This window comes from Oncorhynchus mykiss, chromosome 14 (assembly GCF_013265735.2).
Source record: "Oncorhynchus mykiss isolate Arlee chromosome 14, USDA_OmykA_1.1, whole genome shotgun sequence".
Classification (NCBI taxonomy): Eukaryota; Metazoa; Chordata; class Actinopteri; order Salmoniformes; family Salmonidae; genus Oncorhynchus; species Oncorhynchus mykiss.
In genome coordinates this window covers 18,973,642-18,996,374 of record NC_048578.1, presented here as the reverse complement: position 1 = coordinate 18,996,374, position 22,733 = coordinate 18,973,642, and the positions used below count along the sequence as shown (strand labels likewise).

The window sequence follows — 22,733 nt, the reverse complement described above, 5'->3', positions numbered from 1 at the left end:
TTTAAATAAAGTCATTAAGCCCCAATCTATGGATTTCCCATGACTGGAATAAAGTTAAGCATCTGTTGGTCAGATTCCTTAAAAACAAGCTAGGGGCCTAGATCATAAAACCAGTCAGTATCTGGTGTGACCACCATTTGCCTCATGTAGCGTGACACATCTCCTTTGCATATAGTTGATCAGGCTGTTTGTGGCCTGTGGAATGTTGTCCCACTCCTTTTCGATGGCTGTGCAAAGTTGCTGGATATTGGCGTGAACTGGAATATGCTGTCATACTCGCTGTCATACTCGTCGATCCAGAGCATCCCAAATGTGCTCAATGGGTGATCTATCTGGTGAGTATACAGGTCATGGAATTTTATTCAGCTTCCAGGAACTGTGTACAGATCCTTGCAACATGGGGCCGTGCATTATCATGCTGAAACATGAGGGGATGGTGGCGGGTGAATGGCACAATAGGCCTCAGGATCTCATCACAAGATCTCTGTGCATTCAAATTGCCATCGATAAAATGCAATTGTGTTAGTTGTCCGTAGCTTTTGCCTGCCCATATCATAACCCCACTGCCACCATCGAGCACTGCTCAAAGTTGACATCAGCAAACCGCCCGCCCACACGACGCCATACAGTCTGCCATTTTCCAGGTACAGTTGAAACCGGGATTCATCCGTGAAGAGCACACTTCTCCAGTGTGCCAGTGGCCATCAAAGGTGAGCATTTACCCACTGAAGTCGGTTATGACCCCCGAACTGCAGTCAGGTCAAGAACCTGCTGAGGATGGCAGGCAAGCAGATGAGCTTCCCTGAGACGGTTTCTGACATTTTGTGCAGAAATTATTCAGTTGTCCAAACCCACAGTTTCATCAGCTGTCTGGATGGCTGGTCTCAAACGATCCCACAGGTGAAGAAGCCGGATGTGGAGGTCCTGGGCTGACATGGTTACACATGGTCTGCGGCTGTAATTTTGAGAGAAATAAGCTTTTTGTGTGTATAGACAATTTCTCTCAAAAGTTTGGACACACCTACTCATTCAAGGGTTTTACTACAATGTTCTACATTGTAGACATAAAAACTATGAAATAACACAAAGAACCATGTACTAACCAAAAAAAGAAATAAATATAAATATATTTTAGATTATTCAAAGTAGCCACCGTTTGCCTTTAAGACAGCTTTGCACACTCTTGGCATTCTCTCAACCGGCTTCATGAGGTAATCACCTGGAATGCATTTCACTTAACAGGTGTGCCTTGTTAAAAGTAAATTTGAGGAATTTCTATCCTTCTTAACGTGTTTGAGCCAATCAGTTGTGTTGTGACAAGGTAGGGGTGGTATAAGATGGTCCTATTTGTTAAAAGACCAAGTCCATTTATGGCAAGAACAGCTTAAATAAGCAAAGAGAAACAACAGTCCATCATTACGTTAAGACATGAAGGTCAGTCAATATGGAACAATTCAATAACTTTGAAAGTTTCTTCAAGTGCAGTAGAAAAAACTATCAAGCACTATGATGAAACTGGCTCTTACGAGGACCGCCACAGGAAAGGAAGATCCAGAGTTACCTCTGCTGCAGAGGATAAGTTCATTAGCGTTACCAGCCTCAGAAAATGCAGCCCAAATAAATGCTTCAGAGTTCAAGTAGCAAACACATCTCAACATCAACTGTTCAGAGGAGACGGAGTGAATCAGGCTATCATGGTCGAATTGCTGCAAAGAAACTACTACTTAAGAACACCAATAAAAAGAAGAGACTTGCTTGGGCCAAGAAACACGAGCAATCACCCAATTGAGATGGTTTGGGATGAGTTGGACCACAGAGTGAATGAAAAGCAGCCAACAAGTGCTCAGCATATGTGGGTACTCCTTTAAGACTGTTGGAAAATCATTCCTCATGAAGCTGGTTGAGAGAATGCCAAGAGTGTGCTAAGCTGTCATCAAGGCAAAGGGGGGGTTACTCTGAAGAATCTCAAATATAAAATATTTTTCATTTTTGGTTACTACATGATTCCATGTGTTACTTCATAATTTTGATGTCTTCACGATTATTCTAAAATTAAGAAAAACCCTTGAATGAGTAGGTGTGTCCAAAAGTTTGACTGGTACTGTATATACTGTATTAAATCTCCACCACCACTAATATGTTTCCAGCAAATGTTGCCTTCTATTAATTAAGTCAACACAAATCGCAACAGTTCATTGTCAAAAAGAATACAGGAAATCCCCAAATAGCCAGAATAAGTATGACAGACATGGTTGCGGAAAATAAATGAGCCTTATTTCAATGTCGTACTAAAGTCCTGCTAAACCAGTGGCCTTCAGGGACCATTACAATACAAACTATAAACTAGAGGACTGCTTCTTGGGACACTAAAGACATATGTCAAAATATATCAATACTTGTTTGGCAAGGCGACAGAGTTGAGGTGATGTGCTGTGTTTACCCGATGAGCTATTCTGTACATTCTTCACAAAATAAAACCAACACACTGCATGTGGCTTATGCAGTTTGAGTCAACATCTTGAGGATCAACACCGCATCTTTATCAGGACTAAAATAGATTGCATACAACGATTACAGATGACAGTTGTTTTCATATGAACATTAGCCTAACCTCAGCTGAGTCCACTAGTCTTGTACATTTACACTCTAGGACAGACAGGTTTCCAACTAGCAGCTATTTGGCCCCCCAAATTCTGAGGCCCCCCCACAAAAAACTGTAGATTTGTTTTATTGTTGAAAACAAAAGGACTGTAAAAACATCAGAAAATCAGCTGCAAGTGTTTTGAATTTTGGAAATGTGTTCCAAAGTATTACCATGCATAATAGAGATGTGATCGTATACAAATGGAAGTAAGGTTTGAAATGATCGTTTTAGTCAAATAGATCTGTTTGGTCTTCTTGCGGTCTACAAATGATTTGTAATTAAGTTCTGGCCCCTGACCATCCACTCAAGAACAAACATTGTCCTGTGGCTAAATCTAGTTGATGACGCCTGGTCTAGAACTAGGATTGCTCTAGCGTGAGATTATACATATACCTTGTCATCACTGGTCCTGCTCCAGCCAGACCACTACCAGAGGACTGCTTACCTCAAGCCTGAAAGAGAGGGCATATGCCGGCTCAGCCTCCAAGGTAAGACGCTAAGCCCTCTCAGACATGCTTGGCTGGGGGTAGATTTATACTACCTGTCTGAGTCAGCGCCCTCTTCTTCTTTAGGAGGTAAGGTCATTATTGATGTGAGCGTGACAGTCAGCTTACCTCAACTGTAAACCTCTACAGGGGCTTGCTGGTAACGGAAGAAAAGGAAGGGAGTATGGATGAGCAGGAATGAGTGGAGGGGCTCAACTCAGGCTTGGGGTCATCTGATGAGATGAGAGAGGACGAGAGACAGTGAGAGAGAGAGCGAGAATCACCCCTCAAACTGTAGATGTTAGACAATGACAACAGAAGTACAAAATAACTTTTATTCATCATCACCCCAAAAAGAGGGCCATTTCATATCACGGTGAAGTTCTTATGAACCAAACAGATGAGATTAAGTGAACAGGTTTTCATCATTGCATCAGAACAGTACAAAACCCCTGGAGATGGTTCTGTGGAAGTTCTACGCGCAAAATACTATCAAATATTATAAAGTCTACACCTGTTGTATTCAGCACGTGACAAATACAATCGGGTTTGATTTGACCTGGCAGCTCCAAAAATAGAACAATCTTCCTTATAACAATGGTAATGAACATTAAAAACAGCTTTTCTGAAAACAAAGTATGATCAATGCTGATATGCGTGAGTATTTCACACTTTACATATTTTCATAATAGCGAGAAAAAAATGGCATCCCTTTACATTACATAGGGCTTATACCAGAGTACCTACCATAACAGAAGAAACATAGCTGTCATTAATATCCTGTAAAAGTTGTGCAATACTTACCAGGGTTGGGGTCAATTCTGTTTTCAATTCAGTCAATCCAAAACAAACTGAATTGAAAATGGAATTTACCCTAACCCTGGTACGTACCATTTACAGTAAGCACTCACTGGTTTCTTTACTTGGAATACAGACAGCAGTGGTACCTGCTTGTGATAAAATACTGTACACCATGTAAAGTGTTGCCTAAAGAACCTAAACAGCAAGACCAATGAAGTGCTATGTCACTTTGCATCATTGATTGATTTCTACGCTGTTCTACTCAAATGGAGGTTCAGTGGCTTCCATTTCCCAACACATATAAGCACAGCAGCTGTAACATTATGGCCAGGTGTTTAAATATAGTATAAAATGATACAATATTATAACTAAATAATACATTATGTTTCACTTATCAGATTCTAATAAGATTGGCACCAAATCAGAATCAGGCCAGTCTAATATACATTTTGGCCACTGGTATAGAAAAAATACCAGTGAGTTTATAGTTAACTGTAGCAATGAAATACAAAGGGCCAAATCAAAGCAAAACAACTTCCCTCAAGGCATGGTGAAATTACTGAATTAAAAAAGCATGTTTTGGATAAATTGCTTCTGAAATGCTCAGGAAGTAAACATTAAAACATTGCATGAAAAATAGCTAGAAAACCTGTCATATGTATCATATTTAAGACAATACGGTACATCAGTGCAACATTCATAACAAAAATCCCCAAAGGTTTGACAACCCAGAATACACCAAAATAGGGATTATTGTCATCATAAAATCATATTATGAACTTTCCACAATTGTTATTTATTTATTCTTTATTTAACTAGGCAAGTCACTTAAGAACAAATTCTTATTTTTCAATGACGGCCTAGGAACAGTGGGTTAACTGCCTGTTCAGGGGCAGAACGACAGATTTTGTACCTTCTCAGCTCGGGCATTCGATCTTGCAACCTTTCGGTTACTAGTCCAGCGCTCTAACCACTAGGCTACTCTGCTGCCACAAAGGAAATATGTGCAATAATTGTGGTAATGGCGAACATAAAACCATCAAATGAAGGGTACCCGTGGCTCTTTTAAATCAAACTGAAGGATATTACAATATCTGTAAAAGAAAGCTCCCTACATAGTCACATGTATAGATGTTCTTCACACTACCAAATGGAACTCGTACCAAATGTGATATTTCATAACACTAAATTCCATTTATTCGGGTCAAGATTTTTGATGAGCAAATAGTTTTTAATTTCAGTCATTTCGATCTAATACAGTGCCTTGCGAAAGTATTCAGCCCCCTTGAACTTTGCGACCTTTTGCCACATTTCAGGCTTCAAACATAAAGATATAAAACTGTATTTTTTTGTGAAGAATCAACAACAAGTGGGACACAATCATGAAGTGGAACGACATTTATTGGATATTTCAAACTTTTTTAACAATTCAAAAACTGAAAAATTGGGCGTGCAAAATTATTCAGCCCCTTTACTTTCAGTGCAGCAAACTCTCTCCAGAAGTTCAGTGAGGATCTCTGAATGATCCAATGTCGACCTAAATGACTAATGATGATAAATACAATCCACCTGTGTGTAATCAAGTCTCCGTATAAATGCACCTGCACTGTGATAGTCTCAGAGGTCCGTTAAAAGCGCAGAGAGCATCATGAAGAACAAGGAACACACCAGGCAGGTCCGAGATACTGTTGTGAAGAAGTTTAAAGCCGGATTTGGATACAAAAAGATTTCCCAAGCTTTAAACATCCCAAGGAGCACTGTGCAAGCGATAATATTGAAACGGAAGGAGTATCAGACCACTGCAAATCTTCCAAGACCTGGCCGTCCCTCTAAACTTTCAGCTCATACAAGGAGAAGACTGATCAGAGATGCAGCCAAGAGGCCCATGATCACTCTGGATGAACTGCAGAGATCTACAGCTGAGGTGGGAGACTCTGTCCATAGGACAACAATCAGTCGTATATTGCACAAATCTGGCCTTTATGGAAGAGTGGCAAGAAGAAAGACATTTCTTAAAAGATATCCATAAAAAGTGTTGGTTAAAGTTTGCCACAAGACACCTGGGAGACACACCAACCATGTGGAAGAAGGTGCTCTGGTCAGATGAAACCAAAATGGAACTTTTTGGCAACAATGCAAAACGTTATGTTTGGCGTAAAAGCAACACAGCTGAACACACCATCCCCACTGTCAAACATGGTGGTGGCAGCATCATGGTTTGGGCCTGCTTTTCTTCAGCAGGGACAGGGAAGATGGTTAAAATTGATGGGAAGATGGATGGAGCCAAATACAGGACCATTTTGGAAGAAAACCTGATGGAGTCTGCAAAAGACCTGAGACTGGGACGGAGATTTGTCTTCCAACAAGACAATGATCCAAAACATAAAGCAAAATCTACAATGGAATGGTTCAAAAATAAACATATCCAGGTGTTAGAATGGCCAAGTCAAAGTCCAGACCTGAATCCAATCGAGAATCTGTGGAAAGAACTGAAAACTGCTGTTCACAAATGCTCTCCATCCAACCTCACTGAGCTCGAGCTGTTTTGCAAGGAGGAATGGGAAAAAATGTAAGTCTCTCGATGTGCAAAACTGATAGAGACATACCCCAAGCGACTTACAGCTGTAATCGCAGCAAAAGGTGGCGCTACAAAGTATTAACTTAAGGGGGCTGAATAATTTTGCACGCCCAATATTTCAGTTTTTGATTTGTTAAAAAAGTTTGAAATATCCAATAAATGTCGTTCCACTTCATGATTGTGTCCCACTTGTTGTTGATTCTTCACAAAAAAATACAGTTTTATATCTTTATGTTTGAAGCCTGAAATGTGGCAAAAGGTCGCAAAGTTCAAGGGGGCCGAATACTTTCGCAAGGCACTGTATGTCCATATTAAACTGTATAACATTGACAGATAACTAATTTAACATGGTATTGTTTTCCTGTAAACCATAATGATCCAGAAACCTCATTTGCAGTTTGATTTTAGTTTGTTCATCTCTTGCTGGATGTTTATCTGAGAAGAGGCCCCATTTCTCATGATTCACATTTGTGTCCGTGCACGCACACACGCGCACACGACTGGGTTGTCATGGAAACAACAATACCGTTCACATTCTTCCGTTGCCCAACCAACTTAGTTCTCTTGTCGGGCCCCAAAAAAAACAACAGGTCGACTTAAATTAAACAGCCAGTCCCAGAGTCCACAATAGCTTACTGTATGGCAATAACTTACTGTCTGTCTAGCTCAATAAATACATGTTGCTTCCGCTGGCTTTGGCTAAGAGAGCCGAAATGCTGGCGTGCGTCCAGCTCACCGCCTCTCCTGAGTGATTATCACTTTTTTGGGGAGGGGTCAATAGAAGGGGTCAATCGATGCGGTTCCCACATATAGTGAAGCGGTCAACATCCAGCAGATCCTTTTTAGGGGTCCTATGCTTCAGCTCTGTGCCTTCCATCCCTTCCTCCTCTTTCTGCTCAGGAGTGGCAGAGGGCGAGGGGGTGAGGGTGTCAGGGTCCGGCTCTGGGATGGGAGGGCTGGCTGGAGTTGTGGAAGTAGTGGGGGGAGGGGGTACGGTCTCTGGCCGCAGGGTGGGGCTGGCAGTGGGGGTAGGCTGGGCGGTGAAGGTGCAGGAAGGACTGGATGGGGACCGCTCGGACCACGGATCACCTGACGGGACAGAGAGAGAGATTTAACACAAACATGAACAATACTTGGTAATTTGAGGATTGGAGATAAGTTAGTAACACTCACACTTACAGACAATAAGCAAGTAAACAAGAACATCGCAAAATTAGTTTTTGATTAGATTTGACTGTAGAGATACAAAATAACAGAAAAACCAACTAAATGAATTTATAAGAATAAAAACTCCTACTATATATGGTTGGGTCAAAGAGACACGGCTACATTAATACCAGTAGATTTCTCAAGCTCCACTAATCCTGGCCTTAAATACCAGTATTCAGTGTAAAACACAAGTTTGGTCGGCCAAACAGAATAATTCATGACCTCTGATATATTCAAATAAAGTTGAGTGAAGCAGCAGCATATCAGCACATGGGTTACTACTCTACGAAGACAGCCATTTGCCCAGGGCGCTGGCATGCCTCACTTGCATATAAAAGAGTGGGTTGCAAATTAGACTTTACCAGGCGAGCAGCAATCAAGTGTATATGTGTGTATTCGCCAGACTGCATGAAATACATGTGGGCTCCTTTACAGGCAACAACACAAGGGGATACAGCAGGCCTACTTTAGAAAATGCATTGTGGTACTGAATCAGTAGTATAACCAACACACATTTGTGGTCTTTATCCATTATTTCCTCAACTAGCCATATGCTTTCACCAGAAGCTTCCATGACACAGCCTGAGGGAGACCACAGTTGCTCATCAGTTTATTCTCTTCCTCAGACATACGGCACCTCCAATTAGATCTTCATCCAAATGGTTATGAAGAACGAGAGACAAACCAGTCTGTTAGTATGGTAAGGCATCCATTGGAACCTGTGGGCTAAAATTAACCCATTTCTCCAAGGTGTTCATTAGGCACCAAATGGAATGAAATAGGGGGGGACTAGTGTTGTCACAATACCAACATCTTATTAATGATACGATACCAAGCCAGGAAAATTCAGAGCGACCTAGCATCCTGTTCACCCCTGTGCCCCGGATGCTTGTTTCCGTTTTCTAAATGTTATTCACATGTGCTACGCAAAAAACCTGTCACTGATATTCCCAACAGACTTTTTCTCCCCAATTTCGTGGTATCCAATTGTTAGTAATTAATATCTTGTCTCATCGTTACAACTCCCGTACGGGCTCGGGAGAGACGAAGGTCGAAAGCCATGCGTCCTCCGAAACACAACCCAACCGCACTGCTTCTTAACACAGCGCACCTCCAACCAGGAAGCCAGATGCACCAATGTGTCGGAGGAAACACCGTGCACCTGGCTACCTTGGTTAGCGCACACTGGGCCTGGCCCGCCACAGGAGTCGCTGGTGCGTGATGAGACAAGGATATCCCTACCGGCCAAACCGAGGACTACCTGAACTCGTCCAATAAGAGATGCTTGTTTTCCAACCCAAAACATTTTGCCCTTATGAATGCAGCCCAGAAGAGACAGCCGGGTTGAGTACAGTAGTTACAGATGGGCTAATTAAGAATAGCAGCGGAAGCATTCAGGCTTCAGAGACCTTCTGATCCCACATGATATGGTGTTAATGGAATGTTTAAATGAATGATTAGAATATTCCACCCTGAAACCATATAATTGTATGAAATTGATTAGGATCATAAAATTATTATTAATGATGTGTGTAGTTTTAGTCAGAATTAGGGTAAAACAATATAATTGTACAATATGTCCCTATAGTATCTTAAACACAGACTGTCTGAGCAAAATTCGGTGCCGACCTTGGCTAGGGGCCACAGAGATTTGGGAGAGGGCAGGGAGTACTTCTCACGGCCTCCCCAATCTTGGGGGAGAACAGGGAGTGCTTCTCACGGTCTCCATAATCTTGGGGGAGAACAGGGAGTGCTTCTCACGGTCTCCATAATCTATGTCGGCTGGGTAGGGAGACAGTATGTCCGTAGGATACCTTCTGTTTGTGTGTGAGAGTATGTGCGTAAGGAGCCAGTATAAAATGAATGGTGTTGTACAACGAACTAGCGCTCTCGTGAATAAACATTTTGGCTATCATAGCTTGGCCTCCGTCTGTTTCATTCAACCAGTATCTTACAAATCCTGGGTTGCAGACTGAGTAGTTTAATTACATTGGGTTATGAACATTGAGAGCATAATTCTAGTAACATATGGTTTGGTGCTTTAACATGTCACATACTGTACTACTGAATCTTTTCTCTGAAAATGGCGGTTCTGTATAAACACAGTAGTGAGGAAGATCTCGGAAGTGACGACGTGGCGCTGCTTGTTGCTCTAATGCTCTCAGCTTAGCGCAGCAGGCTCGTCTGCCAAGCTGAAGATCCATGCGCACTGAGAAACACACAACTAACAATTTCTCTGTCACGTGCATCGAATTTCAATAGCAGTTTCGATGTGGATGACAGAGATTGTGTGTGTGTGTGTGTGTGTGTGTGTGTGGGGCACTGCGGGTGTTCAATTACCCGAGTCGGAATACGCATCTGCTCGCTTGAGGCTGGGTTTGGCATGCTGGGATTGCTAAGAAGAATGAGTAATTTAATGTAACCAAGTGTCTTATTGAAGCTGGGTAGGCTGTATGTGACTGACTGGGTTCGAATCTGGGTCTGCTGCATGCCATAATATTGTGTTAGCACACTGAGCAAAACCCTAGGCATTAGCTCAGGAAGTGTTCATGGTCTTATGCAAGGTTTGTACCTGTTCCCAGGTGATTATTGTAAATGAGAAGCTGTTCCCTCCCTGGTAAAATAAAGATAAATACTAGGGTATCGTCTGTCGCTGGGTAATACTAGGGTATCGTCTGTCGCTGGGTAATACCAGGGTATCGTCAGTCGCTGGGTACCTGAGGGGGCAGTACATCTGGATGTTTTCCTGGTTCTACTAGGCGTCTTCCCGGGGGCGGCTGTGGAGGGCCTCTCAAACAGTTTGTCCTCCATGTTGGCTCTCTTCACATACACACACGACTTCCCCAGTAGCACAATACTGTTCAGCACCTTCAGGGTCACCATCCTACACAGGGAAAAGAGGATCAGTAATGATATTCACCAACCTACACAGGGAAAAGAGGATCAGTAATGATATTCACCATCCTGCACAAGAAAAAGAGGATCAGTAATGATATTCACCATCCTACACAGGGAAAAGAGGATCAGTAATGATATTCACCATCCTACACAGGGAAAAGAGGATCAGTAATGATATTCACCATCCTACACAGGGAAAAGAGGATCAGTAATGATATTCACCATCCTACACAGGGAAAAGAGGATCAGTAATGATATTCACCATCCTACACAGGGAAAAGAGGATCAGTAATGATATTTACCATCCTACACAGGGAAAAGAGGATCAGTAATGATATTCACCATCCTACACAGGGAAAAGAGGATCAGTAATGATATTCACCATCCTACACAGGGAAAAGAGGATCAGTAATGATATTCACCATCCTACACAGGGAAAAGAGGATCAGTAATGATATTCACCATCCTACACAGGGAAAAGAGGATCAGTAATGATATTCACCATCATACACAGGGAAAAAGAGGATCAGTAATGATATTCACCATAATACACAGGGAAAAAGAGGATCAGTAATGATATTCACCATCCTACACAGGGAAAAGAGGATCAGTAATGATATTCACCATAATACACAGGGAAAAAGAGGATCAGTAATGATATTCACCATCCTACACAGGGAAAAGAGGATCAGTAATGATATTCACCATAATACACAGGGAAAAAGAGGATCAGTAATGATATTCACCATTCTACAAAGGGAAAAGAGGGTTAGTAATGATATTCACCATCCTACACAGGGAAAAGAGGATCAGTAATGATATTCACCATCCTACACAGGGAAAAGAGGATCAGTAATGATATTCACCATAATACACAGGGAAAAAGAGGATCAGTAATGATATTCACAATCCTACACAGGGAAAAGAGGATCAGTAATGATATTCACCATCCTACACAGGGAAAAGAGGATCAGTAATGATATTCACCATCCTACACAGGGAAAAGAGGATCAGTAATGATATTCACCATTCTACACAGGGAAAAGAGGATCAGTAATGATATTCACCATAATACACAGGGAAAAAGAGGATCAGTAATGATATTCACCATCCTACACAGGGAAAAGAGGATCAGTAATGATATTCACCATCCTACACAGGGAAAAGAGGCTCAGTAATGATATTCACCATCCTACACAGGGAAAAGAGGATCAGTAATGATATTCACCATTCTACAAAGGGAAAAGAGGGTTAGTAATGATATTCACCATCCTACACAGGGAAAAGAGGATCAGTAATGATATTCACCATCCTACACAGGGAAAAGAGGATCAGTAATGATATTCACCATCCTACACAGGGAAAAGAGGATCAGTAATGATATTCACCATCCTACACAGGGAAAAGAGGATCAGTAATGATATTCACCATTCTACAAAGGGAAAAGAGGGTTAGTAATGATATTCACCATCCTACACAGGGAAAAGAGGATCAGTAATGATATTCACCATCCTACACAGGGAAAAGAGGATCAGTAATGATATTCACCATAATACACAGGGAAAAGAGGATCAGTAATGATATTCACCATCCTACACAGGGAAAAGAGGATCAGTAATGATATTCACCATCCTACACAGGGAAAAGAGGATCAGTAATGATATTCACCATCCTACACAGGGAAAAGAGGATCAGTAATGATATTCACCATTCTACACAGGGAAAAGAGGGTTAGTAATGATATTCACCATTCTATAGAGGGAAAAGACGATTAGTAATGCTATCCAAGGTGAAGGGGACTATTTGTAATTTGCTCACAAGAGCAAAATACTGTAATCATTGAGTGTTTTCATTGTGGACAGGTCTAGATTTGATTGTATACTTAAATACAGATAAGGTATACTGGTATGGCCTTTTTGGCACATATTTGGTATTCAATTAAAAATTGCCAATTCAAAAGGTTAGCTCAAAATCTCACCGTATTAGGGAATAGCAACATTACCCACAAAGTATCCATACTACCCACACGGAGTATGAAGGGCTTTTACTGTGGAAAATTAAAGTTAGGCACCCCAAAAATAAACGAACACAAAGTAATTGGCTTTATAACGCTCAGTACATGGACAAAAAAGGTCATCATTAACCAACAGCTTTAGGACACACTAGGCTTCTGCATATCTGAAGCCTATGATGCATTTGAAATCCGATGGAGAGAGACAGCCACATCTATGTCTGTGGACCAAACGCCCTCAGAGGGTTTTTGCTGGGCTCGTGCTAGCCGTACTGTGGTCTTTGCACAGACACCAGCGTCCGTTGGGGACACAGCTATTTTTAAAACGGACGTGAGGGGGTGGGTGGGCACTGGCGATGACAATGTTGTATTCCACCTCAGGATAACTGTTCAGTGGTCTATACCCCAGGGATGCAAACTGTTGAGTGACACTTTCTCTCTCTGAAACATGCAAAAAAAAATCCCTGCTAGGGGTTAATGTAGGTTTTAACTAATTAAACAACAAAAGAATATGATCTACATAATCAGTCTCTGTGTGTAAAATAAAAAGTGGGTAATGTGAAACTAACTCACAGCTAAAAAATGTAAGGAAAGCAATCCAATGTTATTTGTTACCTAGACTTTACTTTAAATGACACTCCAGTAGAGAAAAAAACAATACACTAATATTGCAGTTTGCCATGACAGCCTTTATAATAGAACGCTTGTGACCACACACACACACACACACACACACATCTAAATATTGCACTTGGGAAAAAAACATCTCAAGTAGAAATAGAATGAAACAAACAGGCATTCTATTTTCGCTCTATTATAGTGGTCACTATAGTAGACATGGATCTAGTGCACAAGGCTACATGTGTGCAAAAATAACATGAACTGAGTAAAACATTTAATAATCCCCCCTCACTCACACAAAAGTGTTACTGTCAAGTTCAACACAACAAAAGTGTTACTATCAAGTTCAACACAACAAAAGTGTTACTATCAAGTTCAACACAACAAAAGTGTTACTGTCAAGTTCAACACAACAAAAGTGTTACTATCAAGTTCAACACAACAAAAGTGTTACTGTCAAGTTCAACACAACAAAAGTGTTACTGTCAAGTTCAACACAACAAAAGTGTTACTATCAAGTTCAACACAACAAAAGTGTTACTATCAAGTTCAACACAACAAAAGGGTTACTGTCAAGTTCAACACAACAAAAGTGTTACTATCAAGTTCAACACAACAAAAGTGTTACTATCAAGTTCAACACAACAAAAGTGTTACTGTCAAGTTCAACACAACAAAAGGGTTACTGTCAAGTTCAACACAACAAAAGTGTTACTGTCAAGTTCAACACAACAAAAGTGTTACTGTCAAGTTCAACACAACAAAAGTGTTACTGTCAAGTTCAACACAACAAAAGTGTTACTGTCAAGTTCAACACAACAAAAGTGTTACTGTCAAGTTCAACACAACAAAAGGGTTACTGTCAAGTTCAACACAACAAAAGTGTTACTGTCAAGTTCAACACAACAAAAGGGTTACTGTCAAGTTCAACACAACAAAAGTGTTACTGTCAAGTTCAACACAACAAAAGGGTTACTGTCAAGTTCAACACAACAAAAGTGTTACTGTCAAGTTCAACACAACAAAAGTGTTACTGTCAAGTTCAACACAACAAAAGTGTTACTGTCAAGTTCAACACAACAAAAGTGTTACTGTCAAGTTCAACACAACAAAAGTGTTACTGTCAAGTTCAACACAACAAAAGTGTTACTGTCAAGTTCAACACAACAAAAGTGTTACTGTCAAGTTCAACACAACAAAAGTGTTACTGTCAAGTTCAACACAACAAAAGTGTTACTATCAAGTTCAACACAACAAAAGTGTTACTGTCAAGTTCAACACAACAAAAGTGTTACTGTCAAGTTCAACACAACAAAAGTGTTACTGTCAAGTTCAACACAACAAAAGTGTTACTGTCAAGTTCAACACAACAAAAGTGTTACTGTCAAGTTCAACACAACAAAAGTGTTACTGTCAAGTTCAACACAACAAAAGTGTTACTGTCAAGTTCAACACAACAAAAGGGTTACTGTCAAGTTCAACACAACAAAAGTGTTACTATCAAGTTCAACACAACAAAAGTGTTACTATCAAGTTCAACACAACAAAAGTGTTACTATCAAGTTCAACACAACAAAAGCAATATATTTGGGCTACATTGTTCACTTTCTGCCTGTGGACATCGGTTCTACAATGTGCCAGCAGAGCATGATACCCTTTGTTGGCATAATTGATCTCTTTCAGGCAGAGAGTACACCTGTCATACCCCTTTTTAATTCCCTGTATTGAAAGAGGGAAAGCGTGTGGCCTGTTTCCGTCACCTCTATTGGCCTACAGCATAAGTCAGGCCCAGCTCCAGCTACACTTGATCCCTGAATCCACTTGTTTAACAAGGAACGCCTCATTTTCACCTAATTCTCTCATTCTGAAAATTGACCACATACTGTACAGGAAAAACATTAGTTCACATATATAGTTGGTTCCTTAGCTAGTTCACATTTCACACAGATTGCCAGGGTCCATTAAACAACTAACGCGTTAAAACTTGAGAAACGGCAAGAATCGTATACCAGTTAATACTATAGCGAATTGGTTCGGTTACAAACGTTAGCTCATCTGATGTTGTAACGTTCGCAAGCTAGCTGTCTGACTTCATTAGCCAGCTAATTTTCACACAATAAACTCAATAATTTGATCGGCTAAATTGGCTAATGTTGCTCAACATTTATCTGGCTAGCTAATGGAGAATTAGATCCAGCTACTATAGCGAGATACTTAACGCTAACAACACTTTCTCCCTCACCTCAAACTTTACAAACCCCCGTTCCTGGTCAGGCTTCTTTCTCATCTACCTCTTCCGTTATCATTCAGGGACGAGCTGCTGTAACTAACAAACTGCCTTTGCACCCTACTGCTGTCTTTCCAGAGACCTCGCTGAATCTGTAACTAACAAACTGCCGTTGCACCCTACTGCTGTCTTTCCAGAGCCCTCGCTGAATCTGTAACTAGCAAACTGCCTTTGCACTCTACTGCTGTCTTTCCAGAGCCCTCGCTGAATCTGTAACTAACAAACTGCCTTTGCACCCTACTGCTGTCTTTCCAGAGCCCTCGCTGAATCTGTAACTAGCAAATCTCTCCAATCGCGTGCTGCATTCTATTATGTGAACGATTGGCTGAGCCTTGGTCACAGTCGGTATTGCTCCGAACGCGCATCACTGTTCGCTTACAGCCAGTAATGATCTAAAGCCACCACCTCCCAAACCTTTCTCAACGGATCTACACGATTCACCTAGGTCACCTATTTTGGATTCAAAACGGCCAATTTCGCCGAAAGGTGACTAGTTTACATCCCCGATACCCACATGGTGAGAAAAAGAAAAGCCCTATCAAAGCCAAGCAGAAGGCTCATGCTAACGTAACTCAATAGGATCAGACTGGCACGAACATCCACATAGAAAATACACTGCATAAAGTGTGACTCCCATGCTAACAATTAATGATACCTGTATTGCATGACTGACACGGCAAGTTAGTCTAGGAAACGTGTAAAGTGAGTACATTTACGTGGTGGAAGAGGTGCTATGTAAATGAAAATCATAATATATGACAAAGAATAAGAACTTGATTTGAGTCTTACCCCAAGTAGAAGAGCAACAGACAGGAGTAGGACAGGGCTCCCTGTACATTCACTGAACTCATCACCACACGGATTAGCTGTCAATTACAATAGAAATAAAATCTTCAGTAGAAACATTGTTGCATGTGACAGTGGTAAGGAAGTAGTCAATTTGATACAATAAAATTGAGTTCTAAATCAACTACACTGTCCTGAAATGAATAAACAATTTCATACAATAAGGAACTGTACTTTGATTCATAGCAATAAAACAAAGCATATAATTAGTGCCGAGCTGCACACTGTCCATCAACATACCCCTAAGTATTGTAACACTGCACTGGACTGTTGTACAAAGCTGATCTTACCAGGACTGCAAGAGGAAGAGGAATGAAGCCCATTCTTCTGGCTACAGAGTCGCTGTAGTCTGTGCAGGCCTGCCCATTGACAAAAAAAAAGACTCAATTACACCAGTGAACAAAACCCATTGATTAAAACAGCAGGGATAATGTAACTGGATGCCTAATCACTGTGTTCAAGAGATGCTACTACGTACATTTTTCTGCCGACTGCTGACGAGATCAAAGGCCAGGCTGGCTCTGTATTCACTGTATACCTGTGGAAGAAAACAGCCACGTCATTAACACATAAACTATAACTATAAGGGTGCGTCTATTATTATACTGTATCGCTCTGGTTATGTTGTTTGATATGAAACCTGTACCCATCTGCTATGGCTGAGAAACAAATTGATAACACTAGACTACAAGTGACCGACTGGATTTGAAGACAGTGTTAGCTTGCAGAAATTAAGCCTAGGTCATTTTCAGGTCTCAGGGAAGGTTCCTTATCACGTGAGCATGGTTCCCAAGAACCACCGCCATTACACTCCTCCCCCCTATGACCAACTCCTCGCAGAGTAACGGGACCAATGCATCCGACTGGATTCGAACCCAGGTCTCCTGATCACCACAGGACTGTGTTAGCCCTTCGAGCTTCAGGTCTTAGGCAAAGTTTCTCACCACACAAGAGCTGGGAATGGGTCACGATTGACGGTGGGATATGGAGCAGCTATAATCCAGTTGATGAGGCTGAGGATGCGGCTGGCGTTTGGTGTGCTAGCTCTGTAGGCCTACTGGGGCATAATGTGACGTGTTGTGATTTAGAAAGAGGGCAGAGGAGGGGAGAAGACCACGGCACGCCAAAGAGGTTGAGGCACACAGCAGAGAGTGAGGACGACTGGCTAAACAGTGCCACGCTATTTTTGCTGCCTAAGCCACCGTGAAATCCAAAAAAAGGGCCAACCAACTAATCCTTCAGACTTGAACAGAGCAGACCCTCTCCAGTGAACATCCGTACAATTCACAGTCACACACCCATGTGTGTTTTCCACAGGGTTGAGGTCAATTATGTTGAAATGTAATCAATTTATTCAGTAGATTAATTCAATTCCCATTTAAGATTTTTTTTTTAAGCGCCATTTATTCCTAATGGAGATTGTTGTTGTGAATGGGGAGTTTCAATCCACTTCCTAGATTGACCTCAAAATACACTGTTCCCTCTTGGTGTGCAACCGCAAACTGTATTCATTGTTTTCAGTTCATTGAACTCCCACTCATCAAATCATTAATGATCATCTCTGTGATCCGTCCTTACATCTGCCGTGATCTCGTTGAACTTGGTGATGAAGGCGTGTTTGATGATGTCCACTGCGATCTCTGAGGCGATCACCATGAAGACGTCAGGTAACAACACCCAGAGATGATCTGGAAACACACAGAGACAAGACAACTGACTTGTGAAGTGAAACTAAATCTCTGGGTGGATAAGAACATTGAGCTGAATTCTAAATGTACACTATTCTTTCATGACCTTACTGAATGTCTGGTCTTTCTTTTTAACTGACTCAATTGTACATTTCATGATTTCTTGGTTCAGTCATGCATCTTGTTTTAGGCTTAGTACAAATACGTTCCATCACAGGAAGAAAAAGTATTTGACTTTGACTTGAACACAAGACACAGTACAATCTTCATCACACTCACATCTGGGTCTGCAAGTCTGCCCAAATGGTCTTGGATGAGGTCTAGGTCATACCATAAGGTCAGACCCTGTCAGTGTACGACATTAGCATCATGACCACTGCTGACATTGGGAGGCTCTGGTTGTCGAGGGGGAATGACAGGGCCAGCTGACTGGATTAAGAGAGCGGTCATAAAGTGCAGCCTTACTCTCATCATCATCACAATGACTTATCCACTAGGGAGTGGATGAAACGCTTTTAAAAAGGGTACCAGGATTCAGGGTGATTGATGGTAGCAGTAACCTAGTGTTACAGAAATAATTTCTTAGTTCAATACAGACTGTAGCCTACATGCTACAACATTGATGAAAAATGCACCTGTTCCTGTAAACATAATAAAATGTATCCAAGCATTATTGTTGTATGTTTATCTGGTTTTGAGTGGATGGGATACAGCTTTTTGTCAGACTTGACTTTTCATAGCAGGTTAAGAGAGTTTACACATAATTAACATAACAGGTTAAGAGAATTAGGTTAAGGTTAGGAAAAGGGTTAGGGTTAGCTAAAATGTAAAAAATATATAAAAATACATTTTAATTTGACAAAAGCTGTATTCCTTCTAGACATGAGCTGTAATGTGTGTGAAATGGTTACCTGGGTTCCATGAGAACTGCTCCATGTTCCTGAGGCAGACGATGAGCAGGAGCACATAGTTGGTGAACCGTTCCTTGATATCTAAAATTATTATTTTTTTAATTATAAAAAAAAAGGCATATTGGTTACTACTTATTACTTAGAATCATGTACCAACATAACAACAGTGAATATGGACTATCAACAAATAAGGTATCCATTTTCAAATGTACTTTCAAAGTTACATATCATTTGGCATAAATATCATATATTAAATCGGAAATCATGTGTGGTCTGGAACCAAGTGTAACTTGCTAAATTGACAGATCTTTAAAGGTGTGAGCAAATTGCAAGAGGGGGAAATGATTCAAGCTTATTTTCGGGTCCTTTCATTCGTGCAGAATGACAGCGACAAAGATGAAAACATGCAGCCAGCAGCCAGCAGGCACATAGAGACAGAGTTCAAAAAGCATTAAATCCATAGCGCATCTCTTCTGGGTTATCAAAGCTGAATGAACAGCTCTGATTGCTGCTTCAAAATGTTAAAAGAGAGGAGGAAGAACGGTGAGGAGGAGGTTTAACCCTTCGCTTGCCACTGAGTTTTACCCTACAGCATAGAAAGGCTCAGAGCACCGTAACAGACTCAGAGCACTGTAAAAGTTGGGTGTTTTGAACCAGAGAACTAGCTAAGTGTTAAAGATACTGTCCATAGCACACTTAAATGTTTAGTATAATGCATATGACATGTGTTACAGTAACTCACCACTGTTGGACATCTGAAAGAGGTTGTTCTTCTCAAACTTCTTGAACACACTTCCTTTGATCTCTACAAACTGTTCATGCAGGAAATAGAGGAAAAGGTATTTTAGTGCCCTCTACATGTTAGCATTACATTTTGTGTGTGTGTACATGAGTGTGTGTGTACTCACGTTGTTGGACATCATGATGGTCAGCAGGGACTTATTGTGAGAGTTGAAAGCCACGTTGAGTGTTGACGCCTGGACCATGATGAGGATGGCATGCAGGACTGAGACAGAGGCTCAGGAAAACACTGAACATGGTGGCAAGAGCATCAGCTGCAGTAAGGGGCGTGTGTGTGTGCTCACATTGTTAAAGAAAAGGAGAGCCGCACACTCTAGGGGCTCAGATTGTTGACATATCATTGATAGTGGACACCTTTTCCAATGACAAAATAACACTAACTGAAAAGTGATACATGCGTGAGGGTAGAAGTTGAGAGATCACACATTCCTACAGCAGAGTACTTCCTGTGTATACTTCCTAGTTCTCCATTAAGGATACAGACGTAGAACACAGCCATGATGAAATGGGGGATGACCCCTATGCTGTCTCTCTTCCTCTCTTTGGGCTCCGTGGCCGTCCAGTAGAGAGCATCAAGGATGTCTTGGCCAAATGATGAGAACAGCCTGTCGGCAACCTAAAGAGGGTAGGTAAGTAGTTAAGTCAAGTTCAGCATGGGTTAATGAACTGACATTATTGGTGGTAGACTATGACAGATTACAGCCATGACACTTCTCTAGGCCTTAGTACGGTTCATATCAGCCGAACAACTCAAACTAGAACCATGTTTAATAAGAAGACATCACCTGCTCCATTTCAGACTAATTAGGGTATCCGAGGCCCAAATCAAATACTTCGGCCAATACGCATCCCTTAAACTACTCTCTGGCCATACATGACTGGATCAGTGAGAGCTATAGAGTGGAAGCATATTAGATCAGATTAGTGCAACAGCTCTAAATCCAACCCATTGTACCTCCAGCATGTTATAGATGATGTAGAGTTTGATGACGGACTGTCCCCGGATCAGGTGGTACATCATGCTGTAGTCCACGTAGTGCATCATGGAGTAGCACAGCACCATTATCAGTCCCTTCAAGATGTCACACACCTGGGCCGGCTGCAGCAGGAGCGAGCCACTGGCAGAACACACACATTACACATAAAGCCAAATCATACACACACACACACATTACACATAGAGCCTAGTCATATATATATGTATGCATGCTAATGTATACACACACACATCTAATTTATCGTAAGCTTACTGTTAGTGGTCACACCGGTGTGCGATATGACATGGGGGGGAATCTCAATTGCATGCTCTTCTCAAAATCCATTGGAGTAGAAGGTCAGATGGGAAAGACCTTTGGCTTTCTCATCCAATGGGTTTTGAGGAGTTGAGGAGAGAATACGTGAGGAGTATGTAATTGAGATTCTCCCACAGTGAACCTTGGGATGTTGGTTGACCGACAGCTTCATGCACTATTAGGCTATAGAAAGTCAGTGTGTCATGTGTGAGTCAAAGTGGTTTAATAACCCCAGAAGAATGACTGTCCAGTTATTTTGAACATCAATTACCATTTGTATTAAGCAGCATTAACAATATGACTATGAAACTTGTGTGCACTCCGGTTGATCAAGGTAGGATCAAACATTCAACACATAAGTAGACGGTTGGGGCGGGCGGGGGGGTGAAGAATGAGCTCACCAAATCTGTCACATGAACACATGCACATTTTAATATTATTCATATAGCCTGCCTTTTTAATGTATGTTACACCCATAATGAGTAGGCTAAATGAAAGGTAATGGCAGGCAGAATGAGGGCATGTTAGGGGCTTGAGTCTCTGTTAGGAAGTAGATCAAGACGTAGCTGGTGAAAGGCTACTAAATAGACTGATCTACTGTATGTCTAAGCTAATAACTACAGTGTACTACTAGTACCCACCACTCATTATCCAAACTAAGGGCAGTATTCAAAACGATTGCAGGTGGTGGATTTCTGAAGGGTTTCCAAAAGTGTGTTTGTTTTGTACAGCAGCCTGTCCCTAATGGAAGGAGCTGACAATGTGATATGCAGAAATCCACTACCGGCGATAGACTGAATAATGGCATAAGACCCCACGAATGAGACTATCCATCACCACCCTCACCTTAGGGAACTTAAAGAAGTTCCCAAAAAAAAGCATCATTTCAAGAAGAAGAAAAAAAAATGCACCTTTTAAGATTCATCAATACTTGTGTTAAGACTTGGAATAACTTAATGAAACTGCTATAGAATGGCTAAAGCATCACAAGGAGACGGTAGGGGAGGTGCAAAACAGCTCAATATCTCAGGCTGTCTGTCTGTCAGGAGGTTATTTTGGGAGGGTGGCAGTGACGCTGGGACGAGACAGAGGAGCTCGAGTTTAGGAAGTGCAAATTAGAATCCTTAATCAAGTGTCTCTTCCACTTCCCAAATAGTGCGCAGTGAGGTATGAAAGGAAGCAAACAGAGTTTATCATCATAAAGATTATGGCAAGATGGACTTAAGATCATTGTTGATAAATATTGGGGGCCAGGAAGATTTGCTCTCACTTAATCATCTAGACCAGGGTTTCCCTAACTCTGTCCTGGGGCCCCTGCTGGGTGCACATTTTGGGTTTTGCCCTAGCACTACATAGCTGATTCAAATAAGCAATTCATCATCAAGGTTTGATTCTTTGAATCAGGAATCAGCTGTGTAGTTCTAGGGCGAAAAACAAAACATGCACCGGGGTGCCCCAGGACCGAATGCGGGAAACCCTGCTATAGATGACTGAATAAGTGAAAGCAAATCTAATAGAGATCAGCCTCAAGGAGAGATAGAATATATTATATGACAACTCATACAGGGGTATGAACAAGATGAATTCACTGCTTGTGCTCTAGCACCATCTACTGGCGGGACTCAGACATAGACCTCAACCACATTCTATTGGATCTTTTC

The 22,733-nt window shown here is 41.3% G+C and overlaps 1 protein-coding gene across 4 annotated transcripts in view; it reads right to left on the bottom strand.

The window, feature by feature from the left end:
* Positions 1-6,712: 6,712 nt before the first annotated feature.
* Positions 6,713-22,733, bottom strand: part of LOC110488944 (transmembrane anterior posterior transformation protein 1 homolog) — a 29,071-nt gene continuing 13,050 nt past the window's right edge. For 3 of the 4 annotated variants that reach the window (XM_036943088.1, XM_036943089.1, XM_036943090.1), the window contains 11 exons: positions 20,736-20,898; positions 20,261-20,396; positions 19,888-19,985; positions 19,722-19,791; positions 18,980-19,060; positions 17,959-18,068; positions 16,859-16,918; positions 16,671-16,739; positions 16,324-16,400; positions 10,435-10,601; positions 6,714-7,597 (listed from right to left, as the gene is read on the bottom strand). In XM_036943088.1, coding sequence (XP_036798983.1) covers positions 7,296-7,597; positions 10,435-10,601; positions 16,324-16,400; positions 16,671-16,739; positions 16,859-16,918; positions 17,959-18,068; positions 18,980-19,060; positions 19,722-19,791; positions 19,888-19,985; positions 20,261-20,396; positions 20,736-20,898 — 1,333 coding nt within the window. In that variant the 3' untranslated portion in view covers positions 6,714-7,295. Of the gene's footprint in view, positions 7,598-10,434; positions 10,602-16,323; positions 16,401-16,670; positions 16,740-16,858; positions 16,919-17,958; positions 18,069-18,979; positions 19,061-19,721; positions 19,792-19,887; positions 19,986-20,260; positions 20,397-20,735; positions 20,899-22,733 lie in introns of all 4 variants that reach the window. The other variant, XM_036943087.1, reaches the window with a different exon arrangement.